At 43.7% G+C, this 15,516-nt stretch overlaps 1 protein-coding gene across 4 annotated transcripts in view; it reads left to right on the top strand.

The window, feature by feature from the left end:
• SASH1 (SAM and SH3 domain containing 1) overlaps positions 1-15,516 on the top strand; it is a gene marked incomplete at its 5' end in the record, with an annotated part of 289,754 nt that overhangs the window by 107,360 nt on the left and 166,878 nt on the right. The window contains one exon of one of the 4 annotated variants that reach the window (XM_079146819.1): positions 13,638-14,479. The exons of 2 other annotated variants lie outside the window; for them this stretch is intronic. In XM_079146819.1, the coding sequence (XP_079002945.1) occupies positions 14,315-14,479 (165 nt within the window). Of the gene's footprint in view, positions 1-13,637; positions 14,480-15,516 lie in introns of those variants that run through there. One more of the 4 variants, XM_079146818.1, reaches the window with a different exon arrangement.

Genomic DNA, 15,516 nt, shown 5'->3' with positions numbered 1-15,516 from the left:
GATGTAAAGCCAGGCTGTGCTCTTATCTGGATTCTCCCACTTGGAAGAGGCTTCCAGGGCCTTTCCTCCCTGCCTCCCATTTTAAATCAGAGAAGCTGCGGGGACCCACCAGAGTCCCCCTCGTGGCGGCATGGGGCCAACGGGCCTCTTGATTTTTAGCTCACTCAATGTGAAGCGATCTCTGAGGCTGTTTTCAGTCTAGACAGGATATGCTGATAATAGCACAAATAAAAGGTCATGTATTCCAGCCAGGGACAAATTAAGTGGGTACAGGGTGCAGATATATGTCATGCTGTTATTGATGTCAAGTCGCGTACGGCCCACTTCGGGGCAGGGCGCCCGGATTAATTGGCCTGCCCAGAATGCATCTGTGATCAGAAGAAATGTCTCAGGAAATGCTGGGCAGCCTGCAGTGGGACTCTCAATTTGTTTCTCCTCTCTTCTTGTTTTACAGACCAAGAGAATGAGTGGCATTTAGCATCATTGGTTTATGGACTATTTTGCTGGTTTTTCTTCCTAGAATGGAAATATTCCTGAGCAAAACCAGGCACCATCCTGGAGAAGACCCAGGTGGTACTTATGATTACTGACTGAGATCTCAGGCGAGGTTTGTGGAGTTAGGGTTATAGAGGTCTACAGCTAGAGTCTGAGTGTGCAAGCAAGACCAAAGGGAGGTGCTTTCTGTCATGAGACCTGATGAAACAGAACAGCCCTGAGATGGCTGTGCTTAAAAACACTGCCATTTGTGCCTCGAGGAATATGGCCGTGATCAGACATGGCACCTGGCTAACTTTGTACTCCATTCTGAGTCAGCCCCAAAGGGAAGGAAGCAGTAGAAACAGCCAACGGCTCATAAGAATTTCAAAAATAACATCTCTCACTGGAAAATCTAGAGATGAATAGTAAAAAAGGTAGACTCTGTATCCAAGAAAAATCAAGGGTAAATTTACTGTTCTCACTGACCAAAGACTAAATACTTCTCTGGGATGCAGAAGAGCAGTTCCAATGGTCTCTTCAGACCCCGTGCACACATAAACCAACCATGAAATCCGGTCCAATAATGAGCTCTTACTCATCTGCAACCCCATGCCTGTCATCCAACCTGAACACCAGGAAGGTCAAACACTATGGGTGGATCAAAAGAGGTGGTTTCTGAATATTTGTTGTTATTAAGGAGATTGGAGGCAATGTGGAGAAAACTTTTTCTGTTGGCACTCTCAACAGTCCCTGCTTGCTTTGGTTGGATCTGTTCCGTTTCCGTTAGTGAGCTATTTGCCATAGTACATTCCTGCCTGTTTTGGAAATGCTACAATATGGAAACCTTTAACACTGCGTTCTTTCATCTAATGCGGAGGCATTCAGGAATCTTCCTAAGTGAGGTGAAATGGTATGCTTTCTGAGGCCGTTGGGAGAACTCTTCCTTTGTATCTCAGTTTCAGGAACTTGGTCATTCCAATTCTAGTGGTTATTTACATAGACAGTCTAGGTATGGAGGACTTAGACTGAGTGAGTTCTGAGAACTCCTGCCCATGAATCCCACCAGAGACCTCACAGCCTAAGACACTGGTACCCTGAGCCCCAGTCTCTCCTGCATTCACTCACTGAGGTTCTTTCTTTCTTTGCTTCTTCCTTCCTTCCTCCCTCCTTCTCTCTTTCATCAGACTAAGTCTTAGGGTACTTCTATGTTTGGTCAGCATTGAATTTTCCTTCATGAATGTGGAAAGAAAACAGGCATGTTTCAGAAGGTGATGAATAGGTCGCACTACAAAATTTTTAATATGTCCACACAGTAAATACTCAATAAATGTTACTGATTAACATTCACAGCATTAGCCTGGCATGGTGATGCATGCCTGATATCCCTGTAACCCAGGAGCCTGAGGCAGGAGGATCACAAGTTCAAGGACGGCCTAGGCAACTTAGTGAGACCTTGTGTCAAAATAAAAAAATGAAAAAGGGCCAGGCACCATGGTAATCCCAGTGGCTTGGCAGGCCGAGGCAGGAGGATCTCAAGTTCAAAGCCAGCCTCAGCAACAGTGAGGTGCTAAGCAACTCAGTGAGACCCTGTCTCTAAATAAAATACAAAATAGGTCTGGGGAGGTGGCTCAGTGGCTGGGTGTCCCTGAGATCAATCCTTGGTACCCGCCTCCCACAAAACAATGAAAAAGCCTGGGAATATAGCTCAGTGGTAGAGTACCCCGGAGCTCATTCCCTGGTACTGCAAAAAGCAAAACACAATGCCCCCAACCCCATTAACATTCAACAGCATAATAATAGCAAGAGTTTATTTCTTTCTTTGTTTTTGTGGTGCCGGGCATCGAAGCCAGGGCTTCTCACATGCTAGGTAAATGCTCTACCACTTAGTCACACCCCTAGCCCTGATTATGATTTTCCTTAATCCATTTTCCCTTATTCTTCAATCTGCTGCATTCCAGTTTCCAGTTCTTCCTCTAAGCCTGAGTGGATGATTGGGTAAGTTTCCCAGAGACTCCAAAACACATCTTCAGCTGACACTCCCCACCTCTCTGACTTTTCTGCAGCATCACCGATGCCTGGTTCCCTCCTACAATTCCCACCTTCTTCAACAGCGTGCTGTGGTCATTCCTAGTTCTGACACCTTCTGTCAGTCCTGATGTTATTTTTCTCTCCTGTTCTCTTAAATGCAGATATTCTCCAATTTTTGCTATTCATGGTTCTCCACTCTCACATGGATGGATTTCATCCCTGACTACCCATCACAATCATCCATAGCACTTTCAAAAAGTAAAGGCGCCTGGGCCCCCATCTCCAAGGATTCTGACAGTTCTAGGTAGCTCCTGGACACCTCTACTTTCAAAAGCACCAAAGTAATTGTAATGTGTACCTGCATTGGATATTCACTGCTGTTTCCTCTGAGTTGATTTCCTTTATCAAATAATGTTTGAATGCCTACCAAGTGCCCAGTACAATGCACGTTACTGGAGATGAACAGAAAGTGAGACGTGCATGGCCCCCCATTACAGAATTTGCAGTTAAACATGAGGGACACAATAAACAATTGCAGGAAGTAGGATTAACTATTGTGCTAGGAAAACAGCTGGGTGTGACAGAGAAACAAAAGAAGAACAAGACTGCCAGGGCCCCCAGGCAAGGCCCCCAAAGGTTTCCTGGGGGACCTGCTTTTCCCAGCTAAAGAGAAGGGCTATTCATTCAGGGCCCACGTGTCTGTGTCTGAAGGCCAGAAGGCAAGAGTGAGACCCTGCAGTAGGGAGTTAGTGCAGATGACGGAAGCATGGGAAGTGGGAGTGGACCCCTCCACCTTTGGAGGGATCAGGTGAGGCAGGGCTGGGGAGGAAGGTAGCAGAAAGTCCTGAAGGGAGTCTCTGTCCTCCTGGCATGTCTGTGAGTCTGCGTCCATGTGAGTTCATCCTATGCCATCCATGAACTATGGATGTGATTATTCCACAAGCAAAGTTCCACCCAGATTCCACAAAGTTCCACCTTCTCAAACCTGTTTCCCGCTCAATATTCATTCTCCAGCTCTGTCACACTGTCACACGCCTGGTTGCAGAGCCAGGAACCTAGAATCAGCCTTTGTGTCTTCCCTTCCCTCAACTCCCCTAACCAATCAGTGGTCAGTCCTTCTAATTCAGCTCCCGAAGTTCTCAGTTCTCTACTGCACTACCATGGCTGCGGCTCGGGGCTGACTTCCTCCAAGTTCTTAGCTGCTGGGAAAAAGAAATCTACTTCAGCATTTTTGTTTTTTAAATAAGGGTACAGTATTAAGACATATCGATCACTCAGAATTGTTGGGAGGACTGATGAAACGGACTGTGGGTTGAGCCTCCAAGAATGACCACAGTTTTGTAGAGTGACTGACAATCCCAGTGACCTGGGCATGAGCGGTTTTCAAAATGCAGGAATTTCAGGGCTAAAACTGAACAGTCCTGGGTGAAGTAGAAGAGTGCAAACTGCACTCACGACTGGGTGGCCCAGGACCGACGGATGCCAAGGCTGGGCAGGAAGCCCAGTGATAGAGCGTTCCCTTCCAATATACAAAAACAAAAAAATAAAAAAGAATAAAATTACCCAGAACTAGGGTTAGTGTTAGGGTTAGAGTTAGGGTTAGGGAGGGGGCAAGTATGGAGGAAGGAAGGACTGTATAGAGGGAAAAGAGGGGTGGGAGGGGTGGGGGGAAGGGAAAAAAATAGCAGAATGAATCAAACAACATTACTCTATGTAAATTTATGATTACACAAATGGTATGCCTTGACGCCATGTACAAACAGAGAAACAACATGTATCCCATTTGTTTACAATAAAAAAAAAAAAAAAAAAATTACCCAGAACTGACGGATGCCTTGGCCACCATCAGGCAACCCCAAACAGGAAGCCAGTGCTGCGGGTTCATGATCCTTCTACAGCCCATTTAACCACACTGTGCACTGAGCCCCTCCCCGGTTCCAAAGCCTTATGTGAATGCATCCATGTGGCAGAACCTCAACAAAGCCTTTAACCACAGGGCAAGGGACCCTGAGAAGTGTAGGTGGTAGCTACACAGCTCCTGCATGCTAGACAGAGTCGGAATGGGCATCAGGTACGCAAACTGCTGTTATCTGCCATGATACCACCGTAACCCCTCGTTTGGATTAGTAGCATGATTCTTTTTTTTTTTTTTTTTTTTATTCCTGGTGCTGGCAATCAAACCTCACTTAGGATCTCACTTAGCACGTACCCAGCCCCAGCACGACTCTTAGAAGTTGCTTTGCTTCAATTTTATCCTCTTCGGGGCTGAGCTCTGCATTACCTTTCATTTTGAAATAAACCTAAGTCAGACAGTTTAATACTTTCCCACTTAAAACCCTCAGTGACTCCATCTTGCTTTTATTATAGTAACTGGTAAGATGTAATCATATTTTATCACACACTTGCATTACTACTCTGTTTTGTTATTATTTTAAAATTTTTAATTGTGTGTTTGTGTGTGTGTTTCGAGGGATTCAACCCTCTGCTCTCTTTGGGTCAGGAGGGTTGATGCAGATTGAACCCAGGGCCTTGCCCATGCCAGGCAAGTGCTCTACCACTGAGCTACACCCCAGCCTCACGCTGCTTTCTTGATGGAAGATGAAGGGGATGGAGTTATAGCAAACTGGTATTAGAAGGGGCAGACATGGAGACCATCCATTCTTCCTCTTCCTACCCTGCTGATGTCCTACTCTCCTCACTGGGACTGTCCACTGTAACCGCTCCAGGATTTTCCTTTGGCCGAGACAATCGCCTTTTACTTCCTTAACTGACTGATGAATCGCGTGGCCTTCAAACCCTTCATAGGGATCATCTCCTCTTCACATTCCCCACCCAGTTGAGCAGCTCTTTACTGTGTACGTATGCCTGTTATTTACCTCTCTATCTGCTTTACTAGATTAGATGATCCAGAAAACAGGCCTGTCTATTCTTGATACCGACTGCTATGTCAGACGCAATCTGTACTCAATCACTACTTGTTACGTGGATAGATGGATGGATGGATGAAAGAAGGACACAATGAAACCTCCATAATCTGTACCCATAGAAGAAAGCCTAGTAAAAATTACAGAATTTTCAGAGTCCAAAAAGCAAAGAGTGGGGTACAGTGACACACACCTATAATCTCAGTTACTTGGGAGGCTGAGGCAGGAGGATCTCAAGTTCAAAGTCAGCCTGGGCAATTTAGTGAGACCCTGTCTCAAAATAAAAAATAAAAAGGGCTGAGGATGTAGCTTAGTGGTAGAGTGCTTGCTGAGTATGTGTCAAGCCCCTAGGTTTGATCCCCAGAATTAGAAGGAAAAAAGAAAGAAAGAAATTGAGTGACAAATTTGAAAATTACATGAACTGTTTTTGTTTTCTTGTTTTGTTTTGTTCTCTGTGTTTGGTGCTGGGGATGGAACCCTGAGTCTGTACAAGCTAACTGTGTGCTCTTTTATTGAGCTACACCCCTGCCCATTACTTGAAATGTTTTCTAGCACTTCAAGGTATCTATTATTTTTCCTTCCCCTCTGTACTGGGAATTAAACCCAGAGGCACTCCAGCACTGAGCTACACCTCTAGGCCTTTTTATTTTTTGATTTGAGATAGGGTCTCATTAAGTTGCCCAGGCTGGCCTCAAACTTGGCAATGCTCCTGCCTCAGCCTCCTGAGTCACTGTGATCAGTGTGCACCACCGTACCCAACTTCAACCAGCTTTAAAATAGATTATTATTCTTATTTTGGTTAAACATCCTCTTACTTCTCTCTTTCAATCCCCTCTCCTGTTTTCTTATAGCCCAAAAGTAAATGTTGCTCAGTGGTAGAGTATGTGAAATTAAGCACGAGGCTTAGGGTCAATCCCCAGTACCACAAACAAACAAACAACAACAAAGATTAATTCTTTACCCAGACCAAAATGAACTGTGATTTACTGGTTTAGATTAAAGTAAATGTATGTATGGATTTATCAGAGGATGATTGATTTACCCCTTTGCTATCATTTACCTTTGAATTAATACATAAAGAAATAAAATTTTCTTTATTTCAAGCATATGAGTACTTTATTGTTTTTGTTTGTTTTGATCAATAAAGACTAGGTCTATTTTTGGAGGAGCCTGATATATGCTGCTGTTGAAAATTCTTCAGCAAATGAAGATTTGTGTTTTTCATCCTTTTTTTCTTTCATGTGTGTTCCATTTAGATCAGGAAATTGACATTTCAGCCTGGAAGACTTAGGCCAGATGTTAGTTCACTGGCTGAAAGATGGATTTCCTGCCCCAATAGGTGACCTCTGAAAGCAAAATAGGCTTTTTCTTAATGGATAGACTGTCCAAATGACCTCATTTCTAGAACAAGCGTTCTTTGTTGAGTGTCTCTTTGCTATTGGGATCAACATCATCTGATTTTTGAGAACATTCATTAGATAAAGGGTAGCTAGCACCTAGTTGTTTCACTTGGGAGACATAGAGAAAATTTTTCTAGACAATCCATTTTAAAAAAATTGGTATTCTTTGAGAAGCAAATGGTACAGAAAATCTGGTGACTGTTCACCCATGTTAATATTTCTCTTAAATTTCAACCCAGCACTAACCATAGGAGCAGCACATATTATGGATTTCCATAAACAGGGAATTGTTTCACCGGGGCACTATTTAAAGAAGTAGCCATGACCCCAATGTCCTGTCACTTGAAACTTCTATCTCCACATGTGAGAAGCTCATTGAGACATTCCCAAGACGTTACCTCTTTTGATGAGTTTGTCACAGAGTTCACTTATTTATATCTGCAATTGTGTAAGGCAACTCAAAAGCACTGAGATAAGCGAGCCTTTGTGTATGTGTGTGTGTGTGTGTGTGTGTGTGTGTGTGTGTCCCCATGTATCTGTGTACATCACAGTAAATACAATTTGAAAAAAAGTGCCCAGGAAAGGAAAATGGCTTTGAACAACTGGGGAGTGTCCCTAAGACTTACTGCACATGGGAAGAGGGGACTTAGATTGCGTGAGAAGGAAGATACATGTTTCTGAGATTCTAAAATAATAGAGTTTTATAGCTAGAGGGAAAGTTGAGAATTTCTTTCTTTCCTTCCCACCCCCCACCACAGAAACAAGAATGGGAGTCTCTTTCATAGCTGCTCTATGAATTTTTCTAGTATAAATATCTTGTTCTTTGTGATCCAAAATCTGGACTCCCGATAAAAACAGAATAGAAGGAAGCAGAGCCACAAAGTTAACATCAGGGCTGGGCAGGGTACCTGACAGTCAAGGTTTTTCTTCAAGTAATTTATCTAGGAAATTCATGGCTCTTTTTAAAAATGAGCAGGACAAAGGCTGGCACATTTTGCTTTGTTTTAATGGGTCAACATGTTTTTCTCAGAATGTTATACTCAGTTCAGTGCCTTCTTTTTTTTAACTACTCATACATGAATGTCATTGATCAAATTTATTGTTGAATCCAAGTATCCTGGATAATTTCAACTCTGGGTAAGACTGTAAAAATCTTCCATTTACCAGGATGAACCGCGGCAGTGGGAATCTTTTGTACTATGTACTATCACATTGTAGTATCTCAGAGAAGCAGAGCACTAGTTTAATCAGAGCTTTTAAATTTTAGGTAAAATACACACACACACACACACACACACACACACACACACACTTTTTTCTACTAGTTTTAAGCATCAGACAGCCATGGAGGACTTCTCACAGAATAAAGTTTATAAAATAAAGATTGATGAATCAATTTGGGTTGTAGACACTTTCCCACTATGCTTTTAAGTTCATACTTGCATACCTTAGAAATACTCAACATAATTTCTGGTCTCTTAACACAATTTCCCTTACACTCTTTTAAGCTAAAAAGACTAATAGGAGAGGATATGATTCTAAAATTAATTCATTCTCCAATGTTTCTTTTTTTCTTCCTTTTGAATGCCAAGTCCACTCTCACATAATTTCATACCTCTCCCCAGGAGAGTCTGCTCTCATCTTGATTCAAAAGTCACTTTATGGTGAGTTGAAGTCCTTTGGTTCTTTGCCTTAAATACAATGTAATTCAATTGGCACGGTATACTTTTGATCCTCATGGGCACCCGTAGACAGCCCACCAGCATTTTGCTTCTCATCTATAATGTGTGTTACAGAAGATAGTGTGTGAATTCAGAATCCTCATGGTTCAGAATCCTAAGGGGCTTTAGAAGTTATTTAGTTTAACCCCATGTGTAAAATGAAAAATCTGTGACAGTACTATTGTATCTGAGAGAATAATTTCCAGGCAGAGCCTTTGCTCTTACCTAGCACCAACAGAGACCAACTGGCTGGGCCAGCAGCACTGCGTATCAGAGTAGAAGGGATTTCAGAGAAAAGTATTTATAGCCCTGTATCCTTACTTTGTTTAGTTACCTTCTCTCCCTAGCCTGTTCTGGCTGTCTTCACATTGTTTTATTTTCTCTCTAGTTTGATCTTTCTCTCCTCTCTCTTACCAAGTACTCACTGATGAAGGAGCTTTTAAGCAGCTAATGCTTCAGCAGGGGTTTGGCTCACCATTAAAAGTGGAAAAAAAAATATTGGGGATTATGATGGGGAAAAATGTTTTAGCATATCAGTTTTTTTCTTGAAGTCAGTTCCCCAAGGCATTGTGGAATGCCCCATGTAGGAGTGCCAGAGAGGGTTGCTGACTGTTGGTAAAAATTAAAGGAGCTTATCTATTTTCGTTGCTCAATTTTAGCAGGCAGGCAGGATGGTAAAAAATAAATTGGACTATTTATAATCTTTCAGATTTAATCTATGCAATAAGCAGAAAATTTTTTTTTTAATTAAAGCAAGTATTTCAATGAAGCTCTCTGGCTAAAACATGTACTATTCTTATGGAGAATATATTTTAACTTAAATATTTAATTGTGTGCTCTACAAAGCCAAATATTTCTGAATATCTGATCTGGGGATCTCCTTTCACTTGCCTTTCGACAGCTTCTTTTGCCCGTAGGTTTTAAAAACAGTCTACTGATATAGCTTTTTAAAATAGTCTATTAAAACTTCACATTTCCTCAGCAATCTGCTCCTTTTTCTTATTCTGTCCTGCCCAAATTTTGCAAGGGTCCTCACTATCACTAGCCCCTGGGGAGCTTGTGAAAACAGATTACTGGTACCACCTCCGGAAGGTCCAACTTAGTCGACTCCCGGCAGGACCAGAAAATTGCATTTCCAGAAAGTTCCTAGGGGATGCTAATGATGGTGTCCCCACTCTGAGAAGCACTGGTTGGAATCAAATGTGGATTTTATTCCACATAAATGATGTGGATTCAGGTCCTGGTAGTGTAGATGGAGAGAAGTGAATGTATTTGGCCTTGAATTAGGAGGACCAGTAGTGTTCAGCTATAATGTGGATGGGAGTGATGATGAGGGAAGGGAGGGACAGAGAGGTTGGTATCTTAAAACAATGGATGGGTGTAACAGAGGGTTAAAATACGAAGAAACTAGGTGGGAGTGCTGATCATGGTGGGAAATCCTAAATTCCATTTTGCTAATGTTAAAGTTTAAATAAGCCGGGTATGATGGTGCATGCACACCTGTAATCTCAGCAACTCAGGAGGCTGAGGCAGGAGGATCACAAGTTAAAGTCCAGCCTCAGTAACTTAGCAAGACCCTGTCTCAAAATGAAAAATATCAAGGGCTGGGAGGTTGCTAGGTGGCATTCAGTCCCCAGTACTGCAAATAATAAAAAGTTTCAATGAAATACTTTTAAAATTCCAGCACAATACCTAGCAGAGTAGGTTTTCAGTAAATGACAACTATTGTTATTGTCGCTCTCACTACCTTCACTATGTAGCTTGCCATCACTGCACCTTGCCAGAGGTAAACTCCCAACTCCATTACTTAGCAACCGCACTCCAGAGCTAGGAATTACTTCTTTGGGTGATCTGAGAGATTCAGGAATGAACAAGGAAACTTCCTATTTGTAGATTCAGCCTCATGGGCTCATGGGTTGGCAAAGTGGGGAAGGAAGAGAGGGTGGGAAAATCAGGTAAGGGTCTAATTCATAGAGGTTCTTGCATGATCCCAGATAACCTCAGAATTATGTGAAACAGGTGGAATTTCTCCATTGTGTAGATGAGATACATAACTTGCCTACTGCCTTATAGAAACTGCAGTGAAAATTCAATTCTAATTAATAGTCTTTGGTATACTGTCCTAACTAGGTTACAACTGTATCTTAAATGTCTGCTAATTTTATTTTTTTTGTAGCACTAAGGGTTGAACACAGGGCCTTACACAAACTAGGTAAGCACTCTACTATTGAGCCACACCCCCAGCTGGATTAGTGGCGTTTACATTTTGTGATCCTAACCCATAGGAAGAACAACTTTTTACAAAGTCAGCCAGAATAAACATGCATATGTATATTCTGTCGTATACTTATGTGTGCATCAATATGGTAGACACTTATTTCCAATAAACAATACTTACTGAGAATCACTGTCTTATCAAAATTCTCAATAAATTCATTCTGATGGTTTTATGTTCATTTGCTAAAATAAACATTCATCAGAACCCACATAACTACTCCACAATTCCAACAAACTGGTCAAGAACCGTGATGGGAAGGAAAGGGGGACAGGTGGATATCTGCATTGCCATTTTCATGGGAATCAATGTAGTATGATACAGATGAAAGAACCGGTAAAATGATCAGGTTGTTCTTTGACTCTGCCCACAAATGACTGTGTTCACTTGGACCAGTCACTCATGTTCTCCGAAGCCCATTTCTTCATCTGTGAAGTGAGGGATTTGACCTAGATCTTGGAAGCCCTTCCCCACCTTCTTGAGATAGAATGCTATTATATGAATCCCTTGGGAACTGGTAGCCCCCTGGGACTCTGAAATGGTGATGAGGAGGAGGAGGAGGAGGGGGAAGAGGATGATTCTTATATAAGGAAAAGGAAACTATTAAAAAGCCCTTGAAAGAACTTAGAAGAAAAAAAAAAAAAAAAAAAAGACTCAGTCGTGGGCACAGTAATCAGACTCCTCTTTGATTAATGTTTGGAAACTGAGTAAAAAGGTTCAACTTTTATTTTTTACTTTATCAACAAAATTGTTTATGTTCCAGGAATAGCACATTGACTGTAGGCAACATAGCAAACATAAAATTTCACATTATAGGCAGAGGCATCAATGTTCTTCCTAAAACATTGCTGATCTCACTTCCGGTCATTTATTAGGGAGCATTAGGAAGAGGAGTTTGAATAGCTAGGGTATAAAAGGAGCTTGAATATCTAGAGTATTGATTTCTATAAGTACCACAATGCTGGCTAAGGTTTAATCATATTGATGTGTGGATGCGTTGTTCCTCAATTGTGCCTATCTTTCATGACCTTGAAACACAATATCACCTGTGAGGGGGTGGGTGGCAATTACCTTGGGCTTGCCTGAACAAGACTGGGGAAACTGCAGCATCACAGAAAGGTCAAACACCTTGCCCCAGGTTATCTGAGTCAAGAAGAAAACACTTCGATGGCTGTGAGCCCTTTGCTCTTATCCTCACTGCAGCACCCAAGGCCCCTGCTTGCACAACGTCCCTCCAACCCCTCCCCAGTCACTGGCCAGGAAGTGTTTCTGCAGAGGACAAGCTGCCCTTGGTGGAAGCGGCATAGTGCCTACATTTTCTGGAATTTGAAAAAGTATCATATAGCAAATAAGTTGAAATTCTTAAATAAGCTAGTAAAATAAATGACAAAGGCTATTTGCCCTCTCTTAGAATTTGCTTATTTTCATGTCTTCATAGACATGACATCTTTATAAAGCCCACCTGCCTTAACTGAATTTATTTGTGTTCACTGTATGGTAGAGCATGAGAGCGCCTTGGAAACCCTTTTTGGACCTGACCCAGCCTCTTCCCAGAAAAACACCAGGTTGGCTACATTGACTCGCAGTCCAGGTCTCTTTTCTCTTCAACACAGTGCTTTCTTGCTTTCTTTTTATAATTTTGATTTTTTTTTTAGTTATACATGATGGTGCTATCTATCTATCTATCTATCTATCTATCTATCTATCAACGCAAAGCATGGAATATGTCTTATTCCAATTAGGATTCCCGTCTTGTGGATATACACGATGTTGAGATTTACTGTGGTGTGCTCATACATGTACGTAGGAAAGTTATGTCATGTCACACAGTGCTTTCTTACTATCAGAGGAAAACCTCATTCTTGTTCTTTCCTTTAAAAGAAGGATCATCAAGACACATTTGGGGAAAAATAGTATCATCAGGGGTCATGCTTACTAATTAATTTATTGATGTTGGCAATTGAACTCAGGGCTGATCATGTGCTCTACCACTGAGAGACATCCTCAGCCCCCACAAATTCATTTTTGAAAAAGTTTTTACTGTTCTGAACTTTCCTATAAGAGCTGTTCATTCATCTCAAGAATTGGTGCTCCTGGCAATTCAGGCTTTGTGGAAGAGGATTTAAACCCTTCCCTTCACTGCGCCCAGAAGGGTAAAAACAACAACAAAAACCAGGAGAGAAATCAGCAAGGGCTCTCACCCTGTTCCCCTCCCCGACTCCACAACTCTTTAACAAGGGACTGATTCCTTGAGTTCTTAACTGTTTCACAAAGTGATCAGTCACCACATCAAGTGTGACAAACATTGTCATCTCCCAGGGAAAATTCCCTGAGTGATTTTCAAAGGAAGAATTGCAGAAGGATGAGGAACCTCCACGGGGCTATTTCCCTCAGTAAATAAATCCGTCATGGATCCTCCCCTTGGAAAAACATATACACGGGGCCCGAGTGTGGCACGGGCCGAGCGCCACCACCATTAACAGCTGCTGTTGAAAACAGCCTTTGCCCGTGTTCTTAAGGTAAAGGAACCCCCATCCCAGAGCGCCGTCCCCCAACTAGCGGAAAGCCTAGCAGTGCACAGCGCGGTGGCACTCAGGGGCACACACGTCCCCACTGATAGGAACCATCCAAACAATGGCTCATGTCCAAGCGTTCACACTTGTTTTTCAGCAACGTCCAGGCTGACAGAGGCGGGGTTGTCATTCTTTAGGTCGCCCGACTTGCCGAGGGGAGAGGTGTAGGTTGTAACGACGCTGCCTGTTGGTGAACTCTTTGGCAGGAGTCGCTTAAAGATTAACTTTTCCAAGTTTCCGGGGGCCAGCGCCGTCCCGGTGAACGGCGTGATTGGAAACTCGTGCGGGCCGGTGGCCGCGGCGCGGCTGCTCTTTCAACAGGCGATTTGTCCTCCGGTCGGCGGCTCATTTCCATGCAAAGAGCCTGACATCAGAGCACCTTTTGTTGCTAAACGCTTTCTTTAGCCTGGAGGGGAGAGAGTCATGTGGAGCTGGAAGAGCTCATTCTGAAGAGAGGGGTCCCGGGCAGTGGCTTCTGAGGTCCCGAGGCGCGGCCGTCACTCCTGCACGGCCCTGCCCAGACTTGCTGGCAGGAACGAGTCGCGTGCCGCACTGAGCCGGTCCCCGTCACAGGAAGCAACGCCTTTGCCGTGCGTTTAATTGCTTCTGGGCTGAGCGCGTTCCCCGCCGCAGCACTCGGTGGTGCGGACTTTGCTCCTGCTACCCTGTTGCTGAGCCCAGTCGGGCTGGGAAAGTTTCTGGAGTTGTCAGTCGTGCTGCCCGCGGCCACCTAGTGCCGAGGTGCGGACGCCTGCTAGGGCCCCGCGGGCTGGCGGGGGCCGCCTGGCCATGCTGCGCGGGGGCGCGGCTCCGTGACGCCGAGGCCCCGGGCCGGACACCTCGGACAGTCGCGCACTGGGGCTGGGCGAGGGCGCAGCGGGAACCGGGACGCACAGCCAGCGCGCGGGACGCGGCCATGGAGGAAGACCCGGGAGCGGCTGGCCCGGCGCCGGAGCCCCAGCCGGAGCCCGAGCCCGAGACTGAGCCCGAGCAGGAGCCTGGGCCCGAGCCGGAGCCGGTGCTGGACGTTGGCACGTCGGAGACGTTCTCCCGACTCTGGACCGACGTGATGGGCATCCTGGTGAGTTACCTGCGGAAGGAGGCTCTGGAAGCAGGGCTCGCCCGCGGCTGCGGGTCTGGATCCGGTGCTCCCTTCTTGCCCACCCTGTGGACTCCCCTCTCTTAGCAGCGTCTTCCTTCTCTTACTCCGGTTCTTAGGGGGTTAAATACACACAGTATAGGATTTCAGACCCTAATTAAAAAATAACCAGCCACCGATCACATCAAAGACACTTTTTGAAGGATCGGGTATAATATTCAACAGTTTAAATCTGGAACACCTGCTGAGATATTGGTAAAGAAAAGACAAGAAAGAGTCTTTTAAAGGGGAGTGAATGTAAATACTGCAGGTTAAATATCTGGTTGATGGACTTCTCACAGTTGGATCTGGAAGAGGCTGATGGCCCTGATGTTTATCTCCTCGCCACTTGTTGTGACCGCGAGAAGAAAACAACCATTTCCTTGCTCAGGACTCCAGAATGTTTACTTGCTCTGTTTGCAGTCTTTTCAATTTGTAGAATCATGGGATATTTGTTTTACATGTTTGGGGAAAAGCAGTAGGGTTTATTTTGCTAAATCTGTGCTGTCAAGTATTTTGAAATGTCCAGAGTCTAAAACTGCCCATGTATTTGGCATGATTCTGGAAAACAGGTCTCATACACGGAGGATGAAGCTTTAACCTGATCAGGATATAATATTATGGGGAATTAGTTGACCACTTTTGGTGGAGCTGTATTTAGGTCCACTAGAATCAGATGGTTCACAGAATCAGATGGGTTATTACGTCTTAATTCACACGTAAAAAGACATCTAGTGTACAAGTCTTGGAATGGCCAGATGTGTAGACCATTGGAACAGATACAAGATTGACTTTGTGATCTTTTTTTTTTTTTTTCAAATGGGAGATGTAGTTTTAAGATTTCTTCAGAAATAATGAATATCATATAGTTTTGACCACAGTGATGAAGCTCTTGGGTGTTGAAGTGAATTGGTCTGCACCAAATCCCAGCAGATTGTCTGTGTTACCTTGGCCAAGTTTTTTTTAACCCATCTCAATCT

The sequence above is a fragment of the Sciurus vulgaris genome (assembly GCF_902686455.1).
Source record: "Sciurus vulgaris genome assembly, chromosome: 7".
NCBI classification, from domain to species: Eukaryota; Metazoa; Chordata; class Mammalia; order Rodentia; family Sciuridae; genus Sciurus; species Sciurus vulgaris.
The sequence above is the reverse complement of the archived record's forward strand: the minus strand, read 5'-3'. Positions and strand labels throughout refer to the sequence as shown.